Source organism: Spinacia oleracea, chromosome 4 (assembly GCF_020520425.1).
Source record: "Spinacia oleracea cultivar Varoflay chromosome 4, BTI_SOV_V1, whole genome shotgun sequence".
NCBI lineage: Eukaryota > Viridiplantae > Streptophyta > Magnoliopsida > Caryophyllales > Amaranthaceae > Spinacia > Spinacia oleracea.
The window spans coordinates 75,299,344-75,324,325 of NC_079490.1; the positions used below are offsets into that span (position 1 = coordinate 75,299,344).

General features: G+C 42.4%; 3 protein-coding genes across 3 annotated transcripts; 2 read left to right on the forward strand and 1 right to left on the reverse strand.

Moving 5' to 3' along the window:
- Window positions 1–1,401: 1,401 nt before the first annotated feature.
- On the forward strand, window positions 1,402–10,035 carry LOC110796516 (PITH domain-containing protein At3g04780). The gene is made up of 8 exons (XM_022001577.2): window positions 1,402–1,564; window positions 1,681–1,767; window positions 3,924–4,047; window positions 5,821–5,869; window positions 5,951–6,008; window positions 6,112–6,158; window positions 6,268–6,345; window positions 9,599–10,035. The coding sequence occupies exons 1-8, from the start codon at window positions 1,526–1,528 to the stop codon at window positions 9,648–9,650; spliced, it is 534 nt and encodes a 177-aa protein (XP_021857269.2). The 5' UTR covers window positions 1,402–1,525; the 3' UTR covers window positions 9,651–10,035.
- A 766-nt stretch (window positions 10,036–10,801) lies between these two features.
- Window positions 10,802–11,446, forward strand: LOC110796521 (uncharacterized). Its single transcript, XM_022001583.1, has one exon. It carries the CDS (start codon window positions 10,802–10,804, stop codon window positions 11,444–11,446), a length of 645 nt encoding a protein of 214 aa, XP_021857275.1.
- Window positions 11,447–20,763: 9,317 nt separating this feature from the next.
- On the reverse strand, window positions 20,764–24,554 carry LOC130471634 (uncharacterized). The gene is made up of 4 exons (XM_056841876.1): window positions 24,326–24,554; window positions 24,145–24,252; window positions 23,930–24,066; window positions 20,764–20,779 (listed from the first exon to the last, which is right to left on the reverse strand). Exons 1-4 carry the CDS (start codon window positions 24,506–24,508, stop codon window positions 20,764–20,766), a joined length of 444 nt encoding a protein of 147 aa, XP_056697854.1. The 5' UTR covers window positions 24,509–24,554.
- Window positions 24,555–24,982: the final 428 nt, after the last annotated feature.

The window sequence follows — 24,982 nt, forward strand, 5'->3', positions numbered from 1 at the left end:
CGGCCTGTGGTTGCTCACGTCCTTGAGACGTTTCTCCAATCTGCCGCTGATCGAGGCATCCTGCGCGACAGGTGAGATCGAGTCTGATTAGCTTGATTCCATGGTAACCGCCTTCTGGCGTCCTCTTCCGCCTGCCTAGTCCAGACATTTGGGGGACGCAGGAAAAGTGATTGCCTGATTTCTGCCGGCCGCTCAAGATTGTTAGGTGCCCTTGTGTTGTAAATTAACATGCTCTTTTGTACCTCAACATTGATTGTTTTGCCTATGTCAGCATGGAAGCCGGCCAAGATGGCCCGCAGGGTACCTACCGAAACAGGCATATCAGTATTTTCATCTATTACTGTATCAGCTCGAGGATCCAAGTGTCCTCCAGGAGGCGAGTGATTCGCCTGATCGTCTTCCTCACTGAACACTTCCAACTCGGCGGCATGACGAGGAGTGTGTCCTGCTGCAAAGGTTCGGGCGACATCCCGTGTGATCCTTGGAATAGGCATCTGCTGGTGCTCAGACGGCATCTCCCTTTCTCGGGGTGGCCGCTCCTCTCGAATAGGCCGCCCAGACTCATTTTCAGGTCGTTGCTCCTCCATCCTATCGTACCTCCCCACAGACGGCGCCAAATGTTGTGGGATTTTTCCGATCAGCTGATGACAAGGAGGTTTCCGGTAGGACACATCACGATCTCAGGTCCGACCTGCAAAACAAGAATATTCCTCTCGAAATATTCCCTCCGATGCCTAAGTAAGTGTTGATTTATAGAAAGAGAAACTAGAGAGAAGGCAGAGCATAAAATATTTGTGGTTGTTGTGAAATTGAATGTCCTTGTCCTTGCGATTTTGTGCTTTATATAGTATTAGGTTAAGAAGGAATGACCTAGAATCATTTCAATGTGATTGGCTGAGCAATTAGGGGCTGACACGTGTCCCTAAGTATTAAGTCATCCAGCCTAATATGGACATAAATGGGCCTTTGGGCCTCTGTGCCACTGAGTAAGCAAATCAGTCTTTTCCCTTTATATTAACAATGAGCAATCCTAACTAGATGTGACAGTGGGCCCAGGTCAGGTGCCGTGGAGTCCTCCCCTCTATTGTGTAAGGTCTGCCACGTGTCACTCTTTTAGCAGCGCAGGTCGGACTATTAGGTGGCATAATTCGGGCCACATGTCACTCTTTTAGTGGCACAAGTGGCATAGCAATTTTGCCTACAACACAATTGATTACTACAAATGTATAATGAACTTTGATCGAATTATACTTCACCATTTATGATTTTCCAATCAAAAATTTACAAAATTACCCTCTTATTCCAAATAAAATTAACTCGGAATTTCTCAGTCGGACATTATTCTTGAACTACATTTCATTTTCCCTTAAAAATACAAGATTTTGCGTGAAAAAACCGCGTATTTATCATTTGTAAAAAACCTTTTACGCAAAAATTGGTACGAGAGACAAGAAGCTGCATTCCTAATATTCTCTTCTTTCCCCTCGAACATTTTCTCTCTCTTCTACTGCTTGTCTAGTCCGCCATGGCTGCCGAATCCGCCTCTGCAATTCAGAGAAGCCAAGTCTCTTTCTCTCTCTCACTTTCAACCCTACTTTTTTCGTCTAATTATCCCTTCAATTTTTGCTGTTGTTGTTCTTCGTTAATCGTTATATATTAATCATGATTTTTGTTTGTAAGGTTGATTTGCTGGAGCATATCGATTGGAGGAGTGTCGAATGTCTCAATCAAAGCGGCAGCGATTCTATTGCCAACGCCCTTAAGCAGGTTATTTAATCTTCCTTTAATTCTTCATTTTCTTTTCCCGAAATTTGGTTGTTTTAAGAGTAACCTGTGAGCATAGTTGTTTGATTATACTAACTTAAATTAGGTTTTTTCTTTCTGAATGTATTGATTAATCAGTTTATGTTGCTCTGGTATTTACCCAGATTAATTCTGCTTTTGCTATCTCTTTTATCATTTTTTTATTTTTTTTATTGTTCGTTCTAGGTTGTTCAAAAGTATCCATTGATTAATTCCAATTCACGTCACAATCCCCCATTAAACATTAAAGTATTCATGCATTATTAGAAATATCCAGAGATTTGTTTTTTTTTTTTTCTTTTTGTTGCGAAATACAGATGTCAATACAGAAGGTATGAAGGTTTGTGTATGACGAGGGAGGTGGATTTGAATTTGTGATTTATTGATCCATCATGTACTGCACTGGCACTAATCTGTTCAAGAAAATCAAAATTGACGAGCCATAAAGAATAACTTGGATCTCATTGGCTAAATTAGTAGAAGTTATTAGTCCATCATGGTGTGGATTCTTGCATCCACTTACACCTCTTTTTCTCCCATAAATTCCCTTCAATTTGGTTAGAAATATATCTATCTTGCACCTACACCAGTGTATCAATCGATTGGGTATAGTGTTTTTTTGGTATAGGCAAGGTGCGTTCAATGAGTCAGTGCGCGGCGTGCGCCTCACTTCAACGAGGCGCAGTAAGGCCCTAATAAACGTATCTTGTATTCATGGGATCACTGTGAGTGATGTATCATCCCTCGCAAATCAGTGGTTCCATGTGTCTATGTAAAAGTAACTAATGTCTTATTAGGAATTTGTACAAATGACCTATTACAAAACTTCTCCACTTGACAAACTACATTAAAAAAGTAACTGTTATATTCCTTTTCTTTTCATCAGTCTCCCAGTTGACGTTTATTCCTTTTCTTTTCATCAGTCTCCTCCTTCCCTCCGTTGTTAGTTTGTTACTTTTTCACTGAATCCCCACAGCCTTCCATTGTGCTTTCACCCTCAGTTACGTCTATTCTGGTACTCTCAGACTCTGTAGATCTTTCTTTCATGCTACTTGCCCGCGTCTGCTTATGGCCAACACATTCTCAGATTGGTAAAAGTGCATGTTTCAACTATGAAGAGCCTCCATCATTGTCCACGGATTTCCTCCTAGTATGTGTTTACCTACTTCCGTGAATAACTTGCAAGTTGCGACCACAACTCTCAGTCTCATGGCCATGAAATTTGCAAGTCATGACCTCCTCCCTGGGTTTTCTTTGATCTATGATTTCAATATGGTAACAGGTGCCAATGTTATATGTTTACCGACGCAGGGGAGGATGGAGAACTAAACTATAAAATGCAAATCAAGTAGCTAACTGATGAGAAAGCACAATATTTATTCAAAAACTATAAACTCTATAGTACGTCAACTCTTAATTTAGAAATGTACCCATGTCTAGTACTCTAGTCACTTGACTCTCTGGCAAGGTTACTTAAATTTTTCTTTGGACACCTCAATTACCTTTAATAGCGTACTTATTGAGAAAAGTTTTAAGGGACGGAAGAAATGTGAAATATGCTCACAAATGGGCTCAATATAACACGTACTACCAAACACCTCAATCTGAAAGGATGAAAAGTCTGTACATCTATTTTTAATGTGCTAAGCACATGTACGCCTTTTGAAATCAAGAATATGTTTTAATGCTGTGCCCTTGCAGTCCAGCACCCGTGTCCGACTTTGGCATAGTCTCCCCCTGTCCGAAATAAGACTTACACTTTTATATGGTCCTGCATTTGACGGTTGTATTAATGTCTGATTAACATAGCTCAAAAAAGTGGAATTTTTTCCCCGTTTCCCTTCCAATAGCCTTGTGAATGAAAATTTCTTATTCAGAAAATTTCAAAATTCTTACCTTCGGTGACCCGAGGAAAGGAAGAAATTTGCATCCTTTTTTTCTACAGCCAAAGAGAATTTGCACCTATGTTTTACAGAGTGAATATTTTAACAGTAGTACTAAACGGGGTTTGAATAATATAATATGTAGCCTATTGTACGTGTTATCTATCTGATTTATATTCACTTTGGCTTTAACTATTTTATGATTTCTTTATTAACATTCTGCTGTTAATGAACCAGGGTTACCGTGAAGATGATGGCTTGAATCTAGTTAGTGATGCTGATGAGCAACTTTTGATCTACATTCCGTTTACCCAAGTCATAAAGCTGCATTCTATTGTTATCAAAGGACCAGAGGAGGAAGGTAACTATAATGATCTCACCTCCCCCATTCAAACCTCTTGACAAAATTATACAAAATGAGAAAAAACGTCTTGGACAAAATTGTTGGGCACTTTTGTGGTTTAGCATAAGCATATATTATCTGTCAAGTACTTGTGTTTATCTTGGTACCTCTCTTTTGTTCATTCTGGCTGAATCGCAATGAAATATGAAGGTTGCCTATTCGTACCTCCATATGGGGGGTGGGGGGAATCGGGTGATGGGAAGGTAAAGAGTAGGTTAAGACTTAAGAGAGCAAGACGGATGCAGAAGTCAGTTAGGAGTTAGGACTTAGATATTAGGATTATGAGAGAAGTTTTCTAACTTATTAGAAATTACGATTTGAGAGAAGTATTGACTAGGTTCTAACTAGAATAGGTCCAGTATTAGTTGATCACTTGACTTTGACTTATCAGGTTTGTCATGCTTTTTTATAATCATCATGGTGCTTGATATGGAATTATGGGTTGCTAAGTAAAATACTTCATCGAGGTCTTTGAGTATTTTATGAAGTTACTGAGAAGATTCTTCGTGAAGCAGACTTGGGATCCCCTGTTCCAAAACAGACAAAAGGGATAGTAGGTAGACTTTCCCGGTTTTACGTGCGAATTTCACATCATGGTGAGAGTTAAGATCGAGTAATGTGTTTACTCAATTCTTCTTTCGAAAGTATTTACTGATGCAGTCATACTTGGTATATGCTGAACAATGGTTCAAAACTTTGAGATATTGCGTTTCTGATCATTTCTGGAAAATGTTTGGTAGATTTTAACTTCTGGAGGATCAATCTGCATTATTTTTCCTATTTTTTTGCAAATTTCTTCTGATATACTATTCCGTATTTTTATAAAATTTGCATGTTACTCTTTGCATAATCTTCTAGGGAATTACTTACATAAAGGACTTCAAATTTTTTAAGATTTGGCATAGTGTAGAGATTTTGCTAGAATACACTCGTGAAATTTTGTTTGTTGCAGGGGTAAGGTTGCGTACACCCGACCCCCCCTTACCCCGCTTCTTGCGGGACCCTCTTTGAGGCAATGGGGTAATGATAATGATAGTCATGAATGACACTCGTGAAATTTTCTGCAACTTTTAAAGTTAGATAAATATTAAGGCCCCGTGTTTATTTTCCCAGAAAATTATTTTCTCAATTTCCTTTGTTTGTTTTGTTAAGGGAGGTAAACAACTTTCCTTTTGAAAAGAAGGGATACCCCATTTTCCTCTCTACTCCCTTACATTTATTCTTCTATCCTTCTATCTATCTCTCCTTTCTAATTCTTTTTACTTTTCTTGTAAGAAAACAAACAAAGGAAAACTGTTTTCACATTATGTTTTCCCTGAAAATTATTTTCCATGGAAAATCAGTTTCCTTCGTAAATGGTCTCTGTTGAAGCAAATGGAACCTAAGTGTCTCAAAGCTTCAAACTGGATGATCGGAGCGGAAGGGCATGCATCATGGTAGATAAATAGGTTTAAGTTCTGTAGGGGACATTCACTTTTAACAAACAAATAGATGTTGATCCTTTATGTAATGCCCCCCCCCCCCCCCCCTGCAAAACTGATTTGAGGTTATATAGGCTTGATATAGTTTTCTAAGTAGTTGCAATAAGAAGTGGATGAACTTATCATTTTTTTTTATTGCTTCACATTTGCTTGGGTGCAGTGAACAGTAAGCATTTTATCTAAATTGCGTACCTTTTTATGCGTAGTTTTTGTAGGCTGTAAAATTCCTGAAGTAAGTTTTCATTTTCAGGTCCTAAAACTGTCAAGCTTTACTCGAACAAAGAACATATGGGATTTAGGTATCTTTTCACGGTCACATGTTGATTTGAGAATTTTAAGTACTTTTTTCTGGGTCTGACTTGTGGCAAATATTTCTGCAGCAATGTGAACGACTTCCCTCCTAGTGATACAATTGATTTATCAACTGAGAATATCAAGGTAACTGCTCCCTGTTGCCCAGCATCAATTTTTTTTTTAAAGATATAACACCATCTCAATAGCAGTCTTATGTTTACAACGGGTTCTACGTTATTTGTTGCAGGGAAAGCCTGTAGTTGTGAAGTATGTCAAATTTCAAAATGTTCGCAGGTATAATTCATTGCTGAAATAACTTACCATATCATATTATATCGACAACATTGTGTTGATTTCCTTTTGTGTTAATTTCTTAACATTTTTGTTGGGATGTATGGATCAGCTTAACGATTTTCATTGAAGATAATCAGTCTGGATCAGAGCTGACCAAGGTTCAGAAGATTGTTCTGTACGGAACAACGTAAGTTTATATTATTGTCAATAAATCCCTTGGCTTCCTTTGTGATTGTCAATATGTAGGTAAATTTGTTCCAGACTTCCCAGTTTTTTGGCTGCTCCAATGTTTTATATGTCTACTGCTTGTTCCTATAATATTTGTTGTGCAAATCTATCATGCCCTTGCTTTTTTGTTTTTTTGGTGCGGAAGGGGTTATCAGAAGACTGTTGGAAGATATCTGATGATCTTCATCGAAAATCATTTTCCTCACCACTTTACCTAATACCTAGTCCTTATAGGCAGGAATAAATTCAGCTAAAGATAAGTATTCTTTCTTTTTAATGATCAAAACTTAGGTATGAAGCGTTCATCTTTTGAAATAAAAGTTTTAGATCAATGCTAGACGTATTATTATGATAAATGGAGAAGCTGTTAGCATTATAGTTTCTTTGGTGGGTGAATAGAGATGGGGAGTCACAAGTGACGATCTACTTGAAGCCTGAAGTATCATAATGCGCAAATTATGATTTATGATGAGCAAGGAGCTTAATTTGTTCCACCCAGGGTGATAAAATTGCTAAATTCAGGTTATAGTTTCACTTTTTTATGATCTCATTCAGTTGATCTTGATAGAGAACAAGTTCTGTAAAGACATCACAAAATGTCAATGGATTTACTTCAAAAGGCATATTTACTAGAAGCTATCATTCCAAAACAAATGAGCATCCGGACATGATGTGACTACAATGTTTTTGTTTTTGTGATTTTTACTTTTCTATCTAGTAACTACTAGTGCATGGGGCTTTAAACTTGAGGTCTGAGAAGGTTTGAATGCTCTTTTAGAGGAGTTTTATCTGCAAATGCATCTCTGATGTGCCACCAAGAGAAAGTTTTAGCTGGCCACTTGAAGTTATAGGAAAATGGTGAGTTTCTGAAAATTGCCTATGCTTCAGCTTTTGAGTACATCTGATCTATTGGTGATCATTTGCAGGCATGGTTTGGGCCAAACCTTGTTTGCTACTAGTCTAATAGGGAAGAGCTTGACCTAACCAGGCCAAGTTTCCTTCATCTGTTCAGTTTATAAGAAACAAAGTGCCTGCAGGCTAGTGTGCCTAGATGACCCCTTATAACCTTACGCGTTTCCAACTAATTTTAGCCACTCGACTTGCATTTTTTATATTCACATCTACTTTACTTCCTGTTCACTGGGAAAGAAGGAGAAAAGTCTATTATTTGTCTTTCAACAAGACTACAATACATTGGTTATGAACATTCTTTGACATGGTTCTTCGTTCTCCTTGCATTGTTTCTGTATACCCCTCCATTAGTTTTTATGCTAGATTGTGTATATGTAATGTTTCAGGCCTTCGCCCCTTTCAGAGGGAATATATCCATGTTGATCTTTTATTCCTTAGTTTTTAATGTAAATAATTTTTTCATTGAATCAGTCTACTTTTTGTGATGACTACAAACTTGTTTACTATACCCAACGGTACTGGACTCCTATGGCGCGGAGTTGAGTGGGTGTGCTTCAAATGAAATCAAGGTTATTCTTAATATAGAGGGTTGACCTATTCTTATATTCTGGTTCGCATGATTAATACTCCCTCGAGTCCCTCCGTCCCTAAAAGTCCCTACAAAATTTATCCATTTCCTCTTTTGTTAATATGGTCCCCACCATCCCTCACTATTTTATTTACTAGCCCACATGTTAAATGACAAATATACCAAATTTCTTATTACAATCTTAGTTAAAATTAGGAATGGAGCAATCTAAGGGATGAAGGGAGTAGTTCGAAATCTGTAATGAGCTGAACAACCTCTTATATTTTTTTAGTTTCCCTTACTTGTCCATTAAACTTACTTGTCGTGCCAGGCCTCGCGGGCCTTCCTACCTCTGAGACTCTCCCTTAACCAGGAGTCTTGATCCTTGGTTTGATGCTGTATGACATGGTTCATCTGTATTGCTGCAGTGAAGTACCCTAAACCCGTAATTATTGAGTTACAGACTATGCTATGTCAAGTAATCTGATTTTAAAGTGCATCAAGAAATCCCTATTATGTAAATGTGATTTTTCACAAGTGGTAATTTTCCAGTATTGCTGCCTCGCGGGTGCATCTTAGCTGGGGCTTGCTATCAGTTTTTTGCAATTGTAGATGGCTTTGAAGGTGATAAGTACATACATGTTGTGACCAATAGGGCAAAAACAACTCTTTGGAATATGAATTTTGATAGATGAGTTAGTTTAGGAAAGAAATTCAGAAAAGTGAAAACGGCCCACCTTGTTATCATGATCATCCTTGTGTGCTATCTGTCAATTTACCATTATTATTGTTCTGGCCTCACAAGCTCTCGGAAAAACCACATCTACTACGCCTATCATTCGCCTCTGCTCTTAAGTTCTTGCCACCCTTTTTTTCTCCGAATACCATTGTCGAAGCACATTTTACAAAGTGTTTCCATCTGCACGTTGATATGATTTTTGTCCCATGATGTCTTTTGGAAGAAGGTAGTTGTATCTTCTGCAAAATAAGGAGAGTTTTCAAGTGCCATGAGGTTTGAGGCCATGACTGTTGAAGGCTTGGTTAGAACTTGGAGCATGTTTGTTATAGTGTTTTTTAGATGTTGGAAATGGAATCAAATAACCGTTTCCATTACCTATTGTTTGGTATGAGAGATGGGTAACACACTCTAAATCCTAAGGTAACCGTTACTACCCAATTGTTACCTCTCCGAACCCCTAGGGTAACAAAACCGTTATCATCCTCAATCCTCAATTTGATGCAAGGGGTTTATAACCTTAGTTATACCAAACAACTAATAATGGTAGCACTTAACGTTACCCTTTTCTCTTCTATTTTGTTTGTTTTCCATTTCCTTTCTTAAATTTTATACCAAACATGCACTTAAAAGTAACGCTCTATGTAAGAAGTGTGGGCAGGATTTGGAAATCTGTGCAATTGGCAACTTGAGGCCTTGGGTTGACCTATAAAATTTAAGAGCTTTTCATTTCTGGATACATTTGTGATAATGGACACTACTATCCCCTTTACCACTGATCGGTGCCATATTACATGTTTATTGGAATTTGCCTCTTTCAAAGTGTCCGTTTACTCTGTGGACTCACTGGAGTCAGTTTAAACGCAATTTACATATGTTCACAAATACTAAATGTCTTGTACGTTCCTTATGTCCCATCATTGTTTGACATGACATGGGTCGTTTGTATGTATGCTTCAATAGAGAGGTAAAAAACTAAATGTTTATTCAATGCAGGGTTGAGACAACAGATATGAAGGGTTTGAAGAAGATAGATGACCAGCATTAAAATGCCATCAAAAGGAGGAGCTGGAATATAATTGGACAAATGATCGGGGTATTTTAACCTTCCAGTCTTATTTGGTTTTTCAATATTGGACTACACTAGCCATGTATTTGGCTGCAAATGAAGATTCATACCTCATAGCCGTGACATCTTATGTGTAAGAGTGCCCAGGATGTGCTGCACTTCACAGCTTGCAGTTCTTTGATGTGCCTTTTTTCACCTTCTGGTCCGATTTGTGGACTGGACAGGCGAAGGCTGTTTAGGTGCAGACTAAACCTGACATCAAATATATCGGGATTGGTCAACGATTTAAAGTTTAGTGGAGTTTGGGTTCACAAACTGGTCCCAGACTGGATCTTGGATTGCAATATTCTCTAGTTTTCGTTTCTTTTTCTTGTGTGTTAATTTTTCCTCGCCTAGGTGCTCTTAACTTCGAAAAAGCATAACACAAACTTCATAAGTATAACTTTGTCAAAATATAGTTAATAATAACTTAATAAGGAGGGCAAGAAATGAAGAACATCAAAACCCAAATGACACTGGTGGAGTGGTGGGATCAGTCTGGTTCGGTATGGTCCAAGCTTTGGCTTACATTATATTGCCGCAATCAAAGTGTTGCATTTAAATGGAAGTACTTCATTTATTTGGATTTTTCATGAAATGCCCCCGAACTTTGTCTTAATGCACCAAATACCTCTAAACTTTCTAGAATGCACCAAATACCCCCGAGGCTTAGTATAAATACACAATATGCCCACAAGACTAACGGACGCTAAGTCCCCGTTAGCGTATGTTTACCTTTTTGCCCTTAATAAACCGTTTTCTCTATTTACCCTAACATTAACCCTTAATTACATTAATTAACCGTTAATTACATTAATTAACCCTTAATTAAATTAATTAACTATTATCTAAAAAAACCAATAACCCCCAAAAATTTTTGGATTCTCCATTCCCACCCCGTTGTTGCATTTGGTCTGTCTCCTCAAGTCCCACCACCACCATGTCAACCCCCTAATTCCTCTCTCCATTATATCACTAAAAAATTTTTTTAAAAAAATCTCCCTTGAAAAAAAGGGTTTTCTCTTTATCAGGCGATAGAAACCCTACCGTCCTTTCGGTTTGACCTACCGCTTGCACGGTGTACTACGACAATGGGAGATGAAATTATTTCTCAATACTCTAAATTACGACTCGAAGAAGAGGAAGGAGATGTTGATCTTGGAGATGTGGTGTCTGATGACCCGCAAGATAACCTTGATCTATTGCTGATCGGGAGAATGATGACAGATCGTCCATACAACGTGGAAGCTTTTAAACGTACAATGAAAAAGGTATGGGCACCTGTGCATAATTTGGTTATTAGGGTTCTGGGGCCGAATTTGTATGCGTTTCAGTTCTTTCACTGGAAGGATAAGGAGAAAGTATTACAGGGGAGACCGTGGTGTTTTGAAAATACCCTAATTCTGATGAAGGAGATCGAAGGAGATGAACAACCGAAACAGGTAGTTCTGACTCATTCTCCGTTTTGGGTACGGATCAAGAAACTACCCTTCAACTGTCGATCTAATGCACACGTTAAAACCCTTGTCGCCGGAATGGGCGAATTAATTGAAATTGAGGAGGACATACTTGGCCTTGACCGCTATCGCCGAGTAAAACTGTTGCTGGATGTTACCAAGCCGCTTTTGCGTGTTAAGAGGTTTAAGGATAGGCGAGGGAGGGAGATTGAAGCGGAGTTTGTGTACGAAAGACTTCCTTTTTTTCTGCTTTGCCTGTGGTATAATGGGACATGCTGAAAAGGATTGTCTAATGGTTTCCGAAGAGGACAAGAAGAATGGCTTGGGATGGGGAATGTTCCTTAGAGCTTCTCCACGTAAGGGGCGTGGTAAGGAGATGGAAGAGCTAGCCACAATTACCTCATGCAAGCGTGCCCTCTTTGTTACCAAGAAGGCTGAAGCACCATCACCAGTGACAAAAAATATAGTCGTGACAACCCCTCCACCAAAAGAACTAACAAACAATACGTTGGTTCCTACGCTGGAGGTGGGTGAGCCGACTGCAAACCTGATAGTGAATGTGGAGGAGTCTGCTGCAGTAGGGGGGGATAATAGAAAGGACGTGGAAGGAGATGTGAATGGTGTAGAAAAGGCTGATAAGAGGGAGGCGGAGACACGTCTTTCAAATGCTGGAAACCTTCTTCTTGGGGGGGGGGGGGGGTTCGCTGGAGTTTAGTGTGGGGAGTGAAAAGACTGCAGAAAGGAAGCTAAGGAAAGTGAAGCTAGGTGGGAGCCAAGGGAGACAAAATAGAGCCCTAAATTGAGAGAAGGGAGAGGATGTGCAGTGTGGGAAAAGGAAAGACTTAATGGAGATCGATAGTGAAGATTTGGGCTCCACTTGCGACGTGAAGAGACCGAAAGCAGTTGGGATGGTGGGAGGGAACCCGGGTATGGATACAGTAGCGGTGGTTGGCGTTGACCAACCCGGCGAACAACAATGAAAACATTAAGTTGGAACTGTCGGGGCGCGGGCAATCCCCGATCAGTTCGAGCCCTCCGCATGTGGTGTTGGAGGGAAAGGCCCGAGATAGTCTTCCTCATGGAGACTATGATTGATTCTAAGCATTTAGAAAGAGTTCATGCGAGATGTGGTTATACAGACGGGTTATGTTTGAGTAGTGAGGGGTTATCAGGTGGTATGGGTATGTGGTGGAAGGACATCAATGTGAGTGTGATATCCTTTTCAAGACACCATATTGCTGTGGAGGTTAGGGATGATGATAATATTCCAATATGGGCAGCTGTTGGGGTATACGGGTGGCCGGAGACGGAGAACAAACACCGCACATGCGAGTTAATACGGTCACTGAAAGGTAGTATCCATCTACCGATCTTGTTTTGTGGAGATTTTAATGAGATTACATGTATGTCTGAAAAGGAAGGGGGAGCTATCAGGAGGGATTATTTAATGGATGATTTTAGGAGTGTGATTGATGATTGTGGCTTACATGACTTGGGTTTCAAGGGGGGTACTTTTACCTGGCAGCGGGGCACTGAAGAAGGTCACATTGTACGGGAAAGGCTGGACAGGTTCATGGCAAGTGAGGAGTGGTGTGTGTTGTTCCCTCAATCGATGGTGAGACACTTTTCGATATATAAGTCTGACCACGCACCCATTCTGTTAAACACAGAAACGCTCCCGATGCAGCGTAGTGACAAAAGGAGATTTTACTTTGAAGCATTATGGCTGGCCAACGATGAGTGCCAAGGTGTGGTGCAACGTTCGTGGGATGGTGGTGGTGGTTCGTCTCTCACAGCTAAGATTGAGAATTGCGCAAATGAGCTGAGCAGTTGGGCATCGAGCTCTTTTGGAGCTGTGAAGAAGATAATAAAGGAGGCAGAAAAGGAGCTAGGTGAATGGCAAAAGGGCACCCCTGATGCTGCCATGCTTGATAAATGCAATGCCCTTAGTATAGAGTTGGATGATCTTCACAGGAAAGAGGAGACATACTGGTATGCGAGGTCCCGTGCTAATGAACTCCAGGATAGGGACAGAAATACAACATACTTTCACCATAAAGCGAGCTCAAGGAGGAAACGAAATCACATTGCTAAATTAAAAAATGTTGATGGGGACTGGAAGAGTACGGAGGATGATATGCACAAAATTATTAATGATTATTTCACTGACTTATTTCAATCTAGTGCTCCCTCATGTTTTAATGAGGTTGTTGCAGGTCTGTCAAACATGGTCACAGAGGAAATGAATAATGCTCTTGATACGCTACCATCTTCTGATGAGATTTTTCGAGCCCTTAACCAAATGCACCCGAACAAGGCTCCCGGTATTGATGGAATGCACGCATTGTTCTTCCAAAAATTCTGGCATATTGTGGGTGGTTCAATAATAGCTTTTGTGCAAAATTGGTGGGAAGGTACGATCGATATAGCGGAGTTGATTAAGACTTGCATAGTCCTCATCCCGAAATGCAAAGATCCGGAGCAAATGGGGGACTTCCGTCCCATTAGTCTTTGTAATGTGGCATATAAGATCGTATCTAAAGTGTTGGCAAATAGGCTTAAAGAAATTCTACCAGGCCTAATCTCTCATCATCAAAGCGCTTTTGTACCGGGAAGGCTTATTACTGATAATGTTATTGTGGGTTTTGAGATATTCCACGGGATGAAGAGGAAGGGGGAAGGTAAACATGGGACTATGGCTCTAAAGCTCGACATGAGCAAGGCGTATGATAGGGAGGAGTGGTCTTTCTTGGAGCGTGTTATGTACAAAATGGGTTTTGACGCGAACTGGGTACAGAGAACTCTAACTTGCATCAGTAGTGTAACGTATTCGTTTAAGGTGAATGGAAAGGTGAGTGGTGCTGTTGTTCCGTCCCGTAGGCTAAGGCAAGGGGACCCCATTTCACCGTACTTATTCCTTATTCCTTCTATGCGCTGAGGCGTTCTCTTCTTTTCTCAGCTTGGCGGCAGACAACAAGGAGATACACGGGGCAAGAGTGTGTAGAGGTGCTCCCCGTGTCTCTCACTTATTTTTTGCGGACGACAGCATCCTTTTTGCTAGAGCCACACTTTCGGAGTGCTCTAAGATTGCTAACATAATTAGCATGTATGAAAGAGCATCAGGGCAAAAAATTAATTTCAACAAATCCGAGGTGTCTTTTAGCAAGAATGTTGTTCCTAGCAAAAGAGGCGAGATTTTGCAAATTCTGGGTGTGAGAGAGGTTGACAGACACCAGAAATATTTAGGCCTACCCACTATTATTGGGCGATCAAAAAATACGGTTTTCCAATGTATAAAGGGTCGTGTCTGGAAGAAGATGCAGGGGTGGAAGGAAAAACTATTATCGCGGCCCGGAAAGGAAGTGCTTATCAAAGCGGTTGCCCAAGCCATACCCACCTACATGATGAGTATTTTCCGCATCCCGGAGGGTCTCATTGATGATATCAACTCTATGTTAGCTCGTTTTTGGTGGGGGTCGAATGGAACACAGCGTAAAATGCACTGGCTAAGCTGGGAAAAATTGTGCCTCCCAAAATCGATGGGGGTATGGGCTTTCGTGACCTACACATTTTTAATCAAGCACTCTTGGCTAAGAAAGGATGGCGTATACTGACTGATACATCCTCTTTAGCTCACCAAGTACTTAAAGCACGTTATTTCAGACATGGGGACTTCATAGGCTCCCTTCGTGGTCACGACCCAAGTTATGTGTGGCGGTCGATTTGGGGGGCAAAATCCCTACTGTTGGAGGGGCTTAAGTGGCGTGTGGGTGATGGAACAAAAATTGGGGTGTGGGAGGAAGCTTGGCTGCCTGGTGAGTCTTCGAGCAAGGTCCCAACTCCTAACATGAACAACCCTGCTGATCTTCGTGTGTGCGATCTCATTGACAAGGAGAATGATAGATGGAATATGACAGCCCTGCAGGCTCATTTTATATCAGAAGAGGTGGCCCTGATACAGGAAATTCCCCTTAGCACTAGGTTGATAGCAGATGTTCGCTACTGGTGGCCCACGAGTGATGGGATTTTCACCACACGGTCAGGTTATTGGATGGGCAGAATAGGACATCTACGGGGTTGGATGCAGCGATTTGGGGACGAGAATAGTGCAACATGGAAGTCAGTTTGGAGCCTTGGAGGTCCCCCTAAACTGTGTCACTTTGTCTGGCGAGCTTGCACAAATTCTTTGGCCACTCAAGGGAGACTGTGTGAGTGTCATGTTGCTGAGCTAAGTTTGTGCAGCCTCTGTGGTGACGACTGTGAGTCGATCATCCATGCCTTATTCGAATGCCCTGAGGTACATGGAGTATGGGAGAGTTCGCCTTTCAGGCAAGCCATAACGGATGCCCCCAAACAGTCTTTTCTTGCTTTATTTGCGTGGCTCAACTCGAGGATGGATAAGAACAATCTCCTGGCTTGTATGACAACTGCGTGGGCAGCATGGACATTTAGGAATTCTGTTGTGTTCAATGAACCATGGTGTGGCCTGCAACAAAGTGTAACGGGCTTCCTGAAACTAGTCAGTGACTTCAAAGATTATGTAGGTGCTGTATTTAGGAAGCAAGTACCCACCGTTGTGTCCAGCAGCAGTTGGCAAGCCCCTGCCCAGGGTAAATGGAAAGTAAACGTGGATGCTGTCATTATGGAGGGAGGCACTATGGGTTTGGGTGTGGTGATCCGGGCTGATGATGGGATAGTTGTGGCTGTTGCAGTGAGGAGGTACAAGGCTGCTTGGAGTGTGGAACTTGCAGAAGCTATGGCAGCAAGATTCGGGTTGCTGGTGGCACGAAGGTTGGAAATTAATGAGGTAGTGCTTGAGTGTGATGCGAGTAATGTGGTGAAGGCAATAAGTGAATGGAAGCTTGGCAGAACTCCTACAAACTTAATTATTGAGGATGCTTGTGAGTTGAGTTGCACTTTTAATTCTTTCAATTGTTTACATGTTCGTAGGTCAGGGAATGTAGTTGCACATTCTGCTGCTAGATTGTAACCAGTAGATGGAATAGAGCAAGTGTTTGTAGACTCCTTCCCCCAAGGTATTCTAGCCTTGGCGGAAATTGATTCACTCAATTAATATATTTCTTGGTGTAGACACCTACTTTTGTCCCCATTCCCGAAAGGGAAGGTTCGATGATGAAAACGTAAATCTCCACTTGACAACGCATCTCCTATAAAATAACGAATCTCAATTCCCCTTTTCATTTCACCCGAAACCTGCTATTTATAGAAACCTGCTATTTATAGAAACATGCTAAAAATAGTAACTGCCGTAATGGGTAGTTGTTAAAAGTGGCAAGTCATAAAAGATAGAAACCTGTCAGAATTAGGTGTTGCACTCCAACATAAATCCTAAATGAGATAGAAATTGAGAGAGAATCCTATTCCTAATATGATTCGAAAGTAAGAGTCACGTATTAATTAAAATCCTAACGAGCCTAGAGTTCGTAACGGGCCCAGACGCATCCCGTCACAAGGTTAATACGCACTAAAGGACTCAATTAAATCTCAAATACTCCGGATTCTAGGAATCCGAATCTGACTAAGGAAAACAGCCCAGACCCTATTTTCAACGCCTGGCTCTGGGTGCCGAAATCTTCCGCGCCCAGGCCTGGGCGCTGAAAATACCTGGTACGTGTTTTTTCCTAATTCCTCGTGGATTAGAATTTTGCAATTCTATCTTTCCACGAACTCTTTTCTATAAATAGGGCCTTAAGTTCGACGTGAAAAGAACACACAACACACAATTATATTCTGAGTATTGACTCTAAACCCCTAAGCCTAAGCCTCACGCTGCAAAACTGATCACGCGTTCTGTCGCAATCGATCCATAAATCGAACATAACGTATCCCGTCCCATAATTTGAGATTCGTTAAATAAAAAGGAGAAATAGCAAAGTCAAAGTGGTTAGTTTTCTGAGAACCGTGACGCACCTCTCAAGGGTGCGTCGTAATGTGTCCCTTTTCCATGGTTTAATTGCTTTCCTCGCCCTTTTATGAACTGTTAAACTAACTAAAATCTGATTGTTCGATCACGCTTAATAAATATGATATTTTTGGGAAATTGGATTATCATGCTAGGTCCCTTAAAACAATCTAAATCAGATAATCGCGCTCGATCTAGTACTATATGTTGCATATTATTAAAATCGACTCAGATTAGTTTAATAGTTAACGCATGTCCCTTCAATTATTTATGCTGAGCTAGTAAGGATATCCTGCCTCTGGAGTTATCGAAGAGCGAGTACTCCTCTCGGTAGTTACAGTCCCCCGAACCCTCAATCTCTACCCTGCGGGTGTACGTTGAGCGATCCCCACCACCAGGGATCACAAGGGAACCTACGGCCGTCGTGTTCAAACATAATTGCACTCCCTTTATGTCACGATAACCGGGTTTTGTCAGTTTTTCTCATTGTCGTTAAAAACTGAATGGCGACTCCTATATTACTAGTCAATTGGGTGTAAACTAACAGGAAATCCAATTACACTTGATTTGACAAAAAGAAGCGTCACACCCACGAGGGACGAGGTCACGCATTAGCCTCGTGCTTTTTCGACCCCCTCACAGTGGCGACTCCACTGGGGATAGTGAAGGAAATACTCGTGCTTGTAGGTATTCAAAATAGCCGAAGGGTGAAACGATCCTACCCCGCGTTTATTTCCCAATCAAGTTGGGACGACCTGAAAATCAGCATATTAATGTGAACGGACAGAACCGCATAACGAATCTTGGCTCCCTTGGTGTTTCATCTTGGGAGTTCGGACTAAGGATACCTATCGCCAACCGGGGGGTGCATACGCTTCGAATGTTGTCCACTCGGCACTTTCGCTAGTAGTACACCCGTCCCAAACCCAATCGCTCGCCCATTAGGTCCCTCTCGCCTGCATGCCCCTTGGCTTGCACTTGCGGGTTGGCCTCTTAAGCGAAATTCGTCTGCTGAAGACACTACCTCGACCGGGGCATGTGTTGGATCTACGATAGAAGCGGTACCAAGCCAGGCGCAATAACTACCCATAGAAGCCTATCATAAACTACATGACATATTATTATTGCCTCATGATGGAATGTTAGTTATGTGTAGTGAAATATATGATTGTGTGTGACAAACTATCCTAGAAAAACCAACGACCTTAAAGATTGCCCAAACATTCATAAACCAATTTTCCAAAGAGTTATACCGAAACACGTGTTCCGCAAACCCGAACGATCGCCACAAAAATAAGCGACGCTCGGGATGGCCTGTAACGAATCCCACAAATGCTGCACAACGCGTAAAGGACGTTATTAGGCAAGCACGCAAAATCGAAGTCGCGTAAACAAAAGTAGACGCAAACAGAAAACGAGAACCAGCCAGGGACGCATTTTCAACGCCCCTGGCTGGGCGCCAGAATTTCTCACGCCCTACGCTGGGCGCTGAAGTTGTTGCTTGGCCTTCTGGTCAGGCGCAGCAGCCTCGGTGCCCGCGCAAAAGGAAAATACGTAGCACAAAAAACGTTCGTAAAAAGAATTGCTACGAGGGCGTAAGAAAAGCACTCGATTTCAAAAGCAACTCGTAAAAAATTAATAACTCTTTGCGTCGTTGTTAGGCCTCCTACGACGACAATGCTCGGCACTAAAAACCGAACATGCTAATAATTATGAATGTCACACGGGCAAAGATTTTCGAAAATATAAAGAATTCAAAGTGCACACATAGCAGTCCAAATATACTAGTCCGACTTAAGGGTAGTCATAGAATGTCTAAAAAACCGACTCACGAAACAAACTAATGTGTCTCCTACTCCACAACGATAATGCAGGGCCCCTGAATACCTACCCGTGATAGCCATCAAGGAACGCGATGGAAGAAACATATCCCGAACATCTATACCTAGAGGTCGCACAAACCCAAGAGATGCATGCTCTGGAACACGACCCTTTACGTTCTCAAAGGCCACTCGCCCCAAAGAATCGTGCTATGCCAAAAACGCTCCCCAACTCACATGCTTTCGGGCTATTGTTTGGGTCAGAAAAGAAAAGAGCGAAGAATGAAACAGAAATTATGGCTTTAGCTCTTCAAGATGAAGTGTTCGATCCTACTCAATTGATCGCTCCATCACCCTCAAAAGATGACCAAATCCAACGAGGGTGGCGCAAGACTTTCAAATGGACTAATGCTCGTGGGATGAAGTTCAAGATATCTGCGGGAGAGGGTCCGATGTACGAAGAATTAGAGTCTGAATCCGAGTCTGACTCCGAGTCCGAACCTAGCAAAATTGTAACCCCTCCCAAAAATAGTTTAGACCCGGAAATATCTACTCCGGGAGATCTTTTTGATGTAATGCTTCATGACTTTAATAAGATAAACAAAACTTTTGAGTATATGCCGCTTAAAAATCCGAGTAATAATGCAGAATGTCTCGCCACTAATGAGCGTGAAAAAGAGCCAGGAGAGGAATATACCGAACTAATAAGAGCTGTAAATGAACAAGAACTCAAAACTCCTATAATTGAGGACACAGAATCGGTAAATATTAGAACAGAAGAAAATCCTAAAATCATTAAAATTGGCCTCACCTTAACTCCCACTGAAAAGGCCGATCTAATCTCCACTTTGCGGGAATTCGAGGGTGTCTTTGCTTGGTCCTACAAAGACATGCCAGGAATAGATCGAGAAATCGCTGAGCATAAAATTCCGCTAGATCCAAAAATGACGCCGGTAAAACAAAAGCTACGGCGGCTCAAACCAGAGATAACCTTGAAAATAAAAGAAGAAGTCACTAAACAATTAGACGCCGGCTTCATAAAAGTCTCCAACTACCCAGAATGGGTGGCCAATATTGTCCCCGTAGCTAAAAAAGATGGACGAGTGCGAATGTGCGTAGACTTTCGAGACCTCAACAAAGCCAGTCCCAAAGATGACTTCCCTCTACCTCACATTGACATACTAGTAGACAACACCGCAGAACACGCGCTTCTCTCCTTTATGGACGGGTACGCCGGATATAACCAAATACTTATGGCAGAAGAAGACATGGAAAAAACAACCTTCATTACCCCTTGGGGTACCTATTGTTACACTGTAATGCCTTTTGGTTTGAAAAACGCAGGGGCCACCTATCAAAGAACAGCCACCACGTTACTCCATGACATGATACACAAAGAAATCGAGGTCTATATAGACGACATGATCGTCAAATCTAAAGACTGGCACGGTCACCTCCCGGCACTTAGAAAGTTCTTCACCCGAATCTTGAAATATAACATGAGACTAAATCCACAAAAATGTGTGTTCGGGGTAACCTCTGGAAAGTTGCTAGGATATGTTGTTAGTACGCGAGGAATCGAGATTGACCCATCCAAGATCAAAGCCATTACCGAAATGCCCCCACCGAAAACTGAAAAACAGATAAGGGGCTTCCTAGGAAAGCTGCAATACATTAGTAGGTTCATTTCTAAGCTTACTATGACTTGCGAGCCAATATTCAAAAAATTAAGAAAAGAAGAAAAAGCCGAATGGGATGAACAATGCCAAATTGCCTTCGATAAAATCAAAGAATATCTAAGCAAACCACCCGTCCTTTCCCCGCCTTTGCCCGGAACCCCTTTACACCTATACCTAACCGTCACGGATACTGCAGCAGGAGCTATGCTCTCACAGTGTGTACGTGGATCCGAGCGAGCCATTTACTACTTGAGCAAGAAGTTCATACAGTACGAGACGAAATACACAGAGCTCGAAAAAACCTGCCTCGCCCTCGTCTGGGCATCCGAAAAACTCAGACATTACCTATTGGCCCACACTGTTCATATAGTGTCACAACTAGACCCCTTAAAATACATGTTCGAAAAGCCCACCCTAAATGGTCGCCTGTCCAGGTGGCTAGTCATGCTCTCAGAATTCGACCTAAAATTCATGCCAGAAAAAACAATCAAAGGAAGAGCGGTAGCCGAATTCCTGGCCGAGCATGCCACGAATGAGGAAACCACGGAAGCTTACCTCCTCCCTGACGAGGAACTTCTGATGATACGAGACGACTATTGGACACTATACTTCGATGGCGCGTCCAACCAGAAGGGATGCGGCGTCGGAGTTCTCCTAGTCAGTCCCGAAGGGGCCCATATACCAATTTCCGTCAAACTTGACTTCGAGGCCACAAATAACGCCGCCGAATATGAAGCCTGCATAGTTGGGCTAGAGGCCGCAGTTAGCCTCGGAGTCAAGCATCTGCAAGTCTTCGGGGATTCTTCCCTAATAATCAACCATATATCCAAAAGATGGAAGTTCCGAAGCACTAGTCTCTCAAAATATCAAGCTCACTTAGACCAAATAGTCGAGCAATTTGAAAAAATCGAGTATACGTACTTACCAAGAGACGACAACCAATTCGCGGATGCACTAGCGAAGCTAGCTTCAATGCTCAACATCCCGAATGAATGGGACGGAATGACCCTTCGGGTCGAGCGAAGGAAAGAGCCGGCTTATTGCTGTGCCATAGACTCCGAACCTGAAAACACCGAAGAAGAACCATGGTATACGGACATCCTTCGTTACAAAACAAGTGGGGAATTCCCCCCAAACACCTCCCCGCGAGCACAAAAATCCCTACGCCTCCTCGCTTCACAATATAGCATAATTCTGGGGGAACTGTACAAATACACGCCGAATAAAATCAAGTTACTTTGTGTCCACCAAAACCAAGCCCAAAGACTAATGGAAGAATACCATAACGGCGTGTGCGGACCCCATATGAAGGGGAAAATGCTATCCCGAAAAATATCCCGCTCAGGGTACTATTTGGACCACTATGGAAACCGATTGCCATCACTTTGTAAAAACTTGCCCAAAATGCCAAATCTTCAGTAACCTTAACCACTTGCCTCCCAAACACCTTCACTTCTCCATGGCCCTTTTCAACCTGGGGTATAGATATAATCGGCAAGGTAACACCAACAGGCGTAGGGGGACACGAGTACGTTTTAGTCGCAATTGATTACTTCACTAAATGGGTAGAGGCAGTCTCCTATGCAAAATTAACGGCCAAACATGTCGCTTGATTCCTAGAAAAGAACATATTCTGTCGATACGGGGTTCCGCATGAAATCATAAGTGACCAAGGTTCCCACTTCAGGGCCGAAGTCCAAGACCTGCTCGAAAAATATCATGTCGAACATCATAAATCCTCTCCCTACAGGCCGCAAATGAACGGCGCGGTAGAGGCGGCCAACAAAAATATTAAAGTCATAATCGAAAAAATGGCCGAAAATTATAAGGATTGGCCCAACAAATTACACTTCGCATTGTGGGGCTATCGAACCTCAATCCGCACCTCCATTGGAGTAACACCCTATTCCTTGGTATACGGAATGGAAGCAGTTCAACCGATCGAGTTGGAAATTCCCTCCCTCCGGATCGTCCTAGAAAGCAAGCTGCCCGAGGCCGATTGGGTTCAAGCTAGGTACGATGAGCTCGTCCTTTTAGACGAACGGAGGTTGAGAGCTTTACATCACGTGCAAGTGTATCAAAAGCGAATCGCAAGGCAATTCAACAAAAGAGTCAAACCTCGAAATATCAAAGAAGGCGATTTTGTATTAAAAGAAGTTCGCGCACCTACTACGGACCCTCGAGGAAAATTCCGGCCTAACTGGACAGGACCATATTTTGTAAAGACCATCCTACCTGGCGGAGCAGTCCAACTAGCCGACATAGATGGAGCGGAATTCGCTAACCTCACGAATTTAAACCAATTGAAAAAGTACTATATTTAATAAAATTCAGTCCGGAGTTAAGGCATCTAATAAAACACGTTAAGACTCATAAGCAAGCATTCTGCACGTTACTCTAAGCAAACGGCATAAAACTCGATAAAGTAGAAAAAGGCGAAGGACAAAGTTTCAACGCCCAGGACTCGGCGCTGTTATTTTCCACGCCCAGGCCTGGGCGCCGATATTTCCTACGCCCGTGAATGGGCGTCATTCTCTCTCGCCACCTACCCTCCCGCTTCTGCAAGTGTTCGTACTCCTTTTTTTCGGATCATCAAAAGAACTACGAACACTTGGGGGGGTAGCAGATGTGTAATGAACGCCCCTTTCAAAATTTCAAAAATCATAGCTAGAACTACGCGCGACCTGATTCTGACAAGATACGTAGGCAATCCTTATCAAGGATTTGGTCCAATAAATATTAAAAAATAACAAAGTCATGCAACACATCAAGAAGAAAGGATATTACAAACGGCACTATACCCCAACCCATGCACGGGCAAGGCCAAATAGAATGAAAACAAAGACACAAGAATTTTCAGGAACAAGCCCAACAAATGAGTATGGCACGAGTCGGCAAAAAGCGAAAAATAATGGACATGCATATGTAATACCCCAAGTAGTCGGCTAGTCTAAAAATATGTGTGCACTCTTGTATGAACTCATTATTTTTATGGAATTTTTAAAATTCTCAAAATTCGTCGTTGGTTTAGAAAGCTAATATTGCTATAATATGTTAAGGCAAAGCCCATGGAAGGCTCAAAACATTCTTGCACCCAAAATTCGCAAAAAATAAAATATATATACATGCGGAATACAAGAATGAATATATACAAAACAGGAGGCAAGCCTAAGATTCGTCATCGGCTTCATGTCTCCAAGCCTCGCCGGTCCATCCACTCCACTCCCCGTGGTATGAGGACCCCCAGCCAGAATCACCCCAAAAATGAGGTCGTGGCTGCAACTCGGGGCTAGGCTCTCGAGCCACCGACACGGAACGTCGCCTGCGCTCCGGCTCGGACCTCTCCCCGGAAGAACTCGTCCCCACATCAGAACGGCGATGCCGTAGAGGCGAGCGCCGTGCCCTCTCTCTCTCCTCACGACCGCGTCCCCCACCCGAGGGACCTGCGTCGTCGGCCCCGGCTCGTCCAGCCCCCGTCTGCAAAAACAAAAAGGAGAGTGAGTAACGGAAAACCAAACAAAAGGTACAGATCGAAAGAAAAAGAGGGCACATTACCCGAGTGGAGTGGGGGCTCCTGCAAGAAAGTGCAGATCGGGCCCGAACCAACGCGGACTTCAACCGGTTGATCACTCCCACCATCGCGTTGGCCGTACGGGCCGGAACCTGAAAAAGGAATGTTAGTAACAAAAGAAAAAAAGAAAGATATAAGAAGAGTGCACAAATAAAAGGTGCATACCGCCTGTACTCCCTCAGGGAGCGGAGCATGGAAAACCCGGTCTTCCGGGAAAGTCTCCACAATCTCGGATCTACTCTCTCCGGTATACGAAATCCGAGCATCGGGAAGCACCCATCCCCCTAACGAAGGGTCAGGATACTCCTGCACGAAACACAGTAAGCATAAACACATGGGCACGAGCATAAAAACACTAAAATCAATACAAAAAGATAGAGCAACTCACAGCGCCAGGCTCCGGGAGACGAAGGGAATCCTGGATAAACTGATAATAGCTAGCTCCCGCTATCACCAACTCCGTCTCCGGCACACCAGCCCTCGAGTAGACCCTCCACGACTCGCCTATCGAACGAGTAGACAGCATGGTCGCAGGTGGAGGCTTAGGCACCGATAAAACCCCGACCGTCTGCATACGTACCCGCTCTCCCAGGTACCAGACAGGGTCGCGGCGGCCAACGAACAAGACCCGCATCTGGCTCAGGGCATAACTATCCCTGACCGAAGCATGAGTACCCCTAAAGGAGAGCCATGGGGTCCAAACCACCTGTTTCGTACGGACACGGTCAGATCTCGCACATAAAAAATAAAAGAAAAAATGACGAAATACGAGATAGAGGATAAGATTCTGTACATGCTCAGGGTTCCCGTCCCGAATGAGGT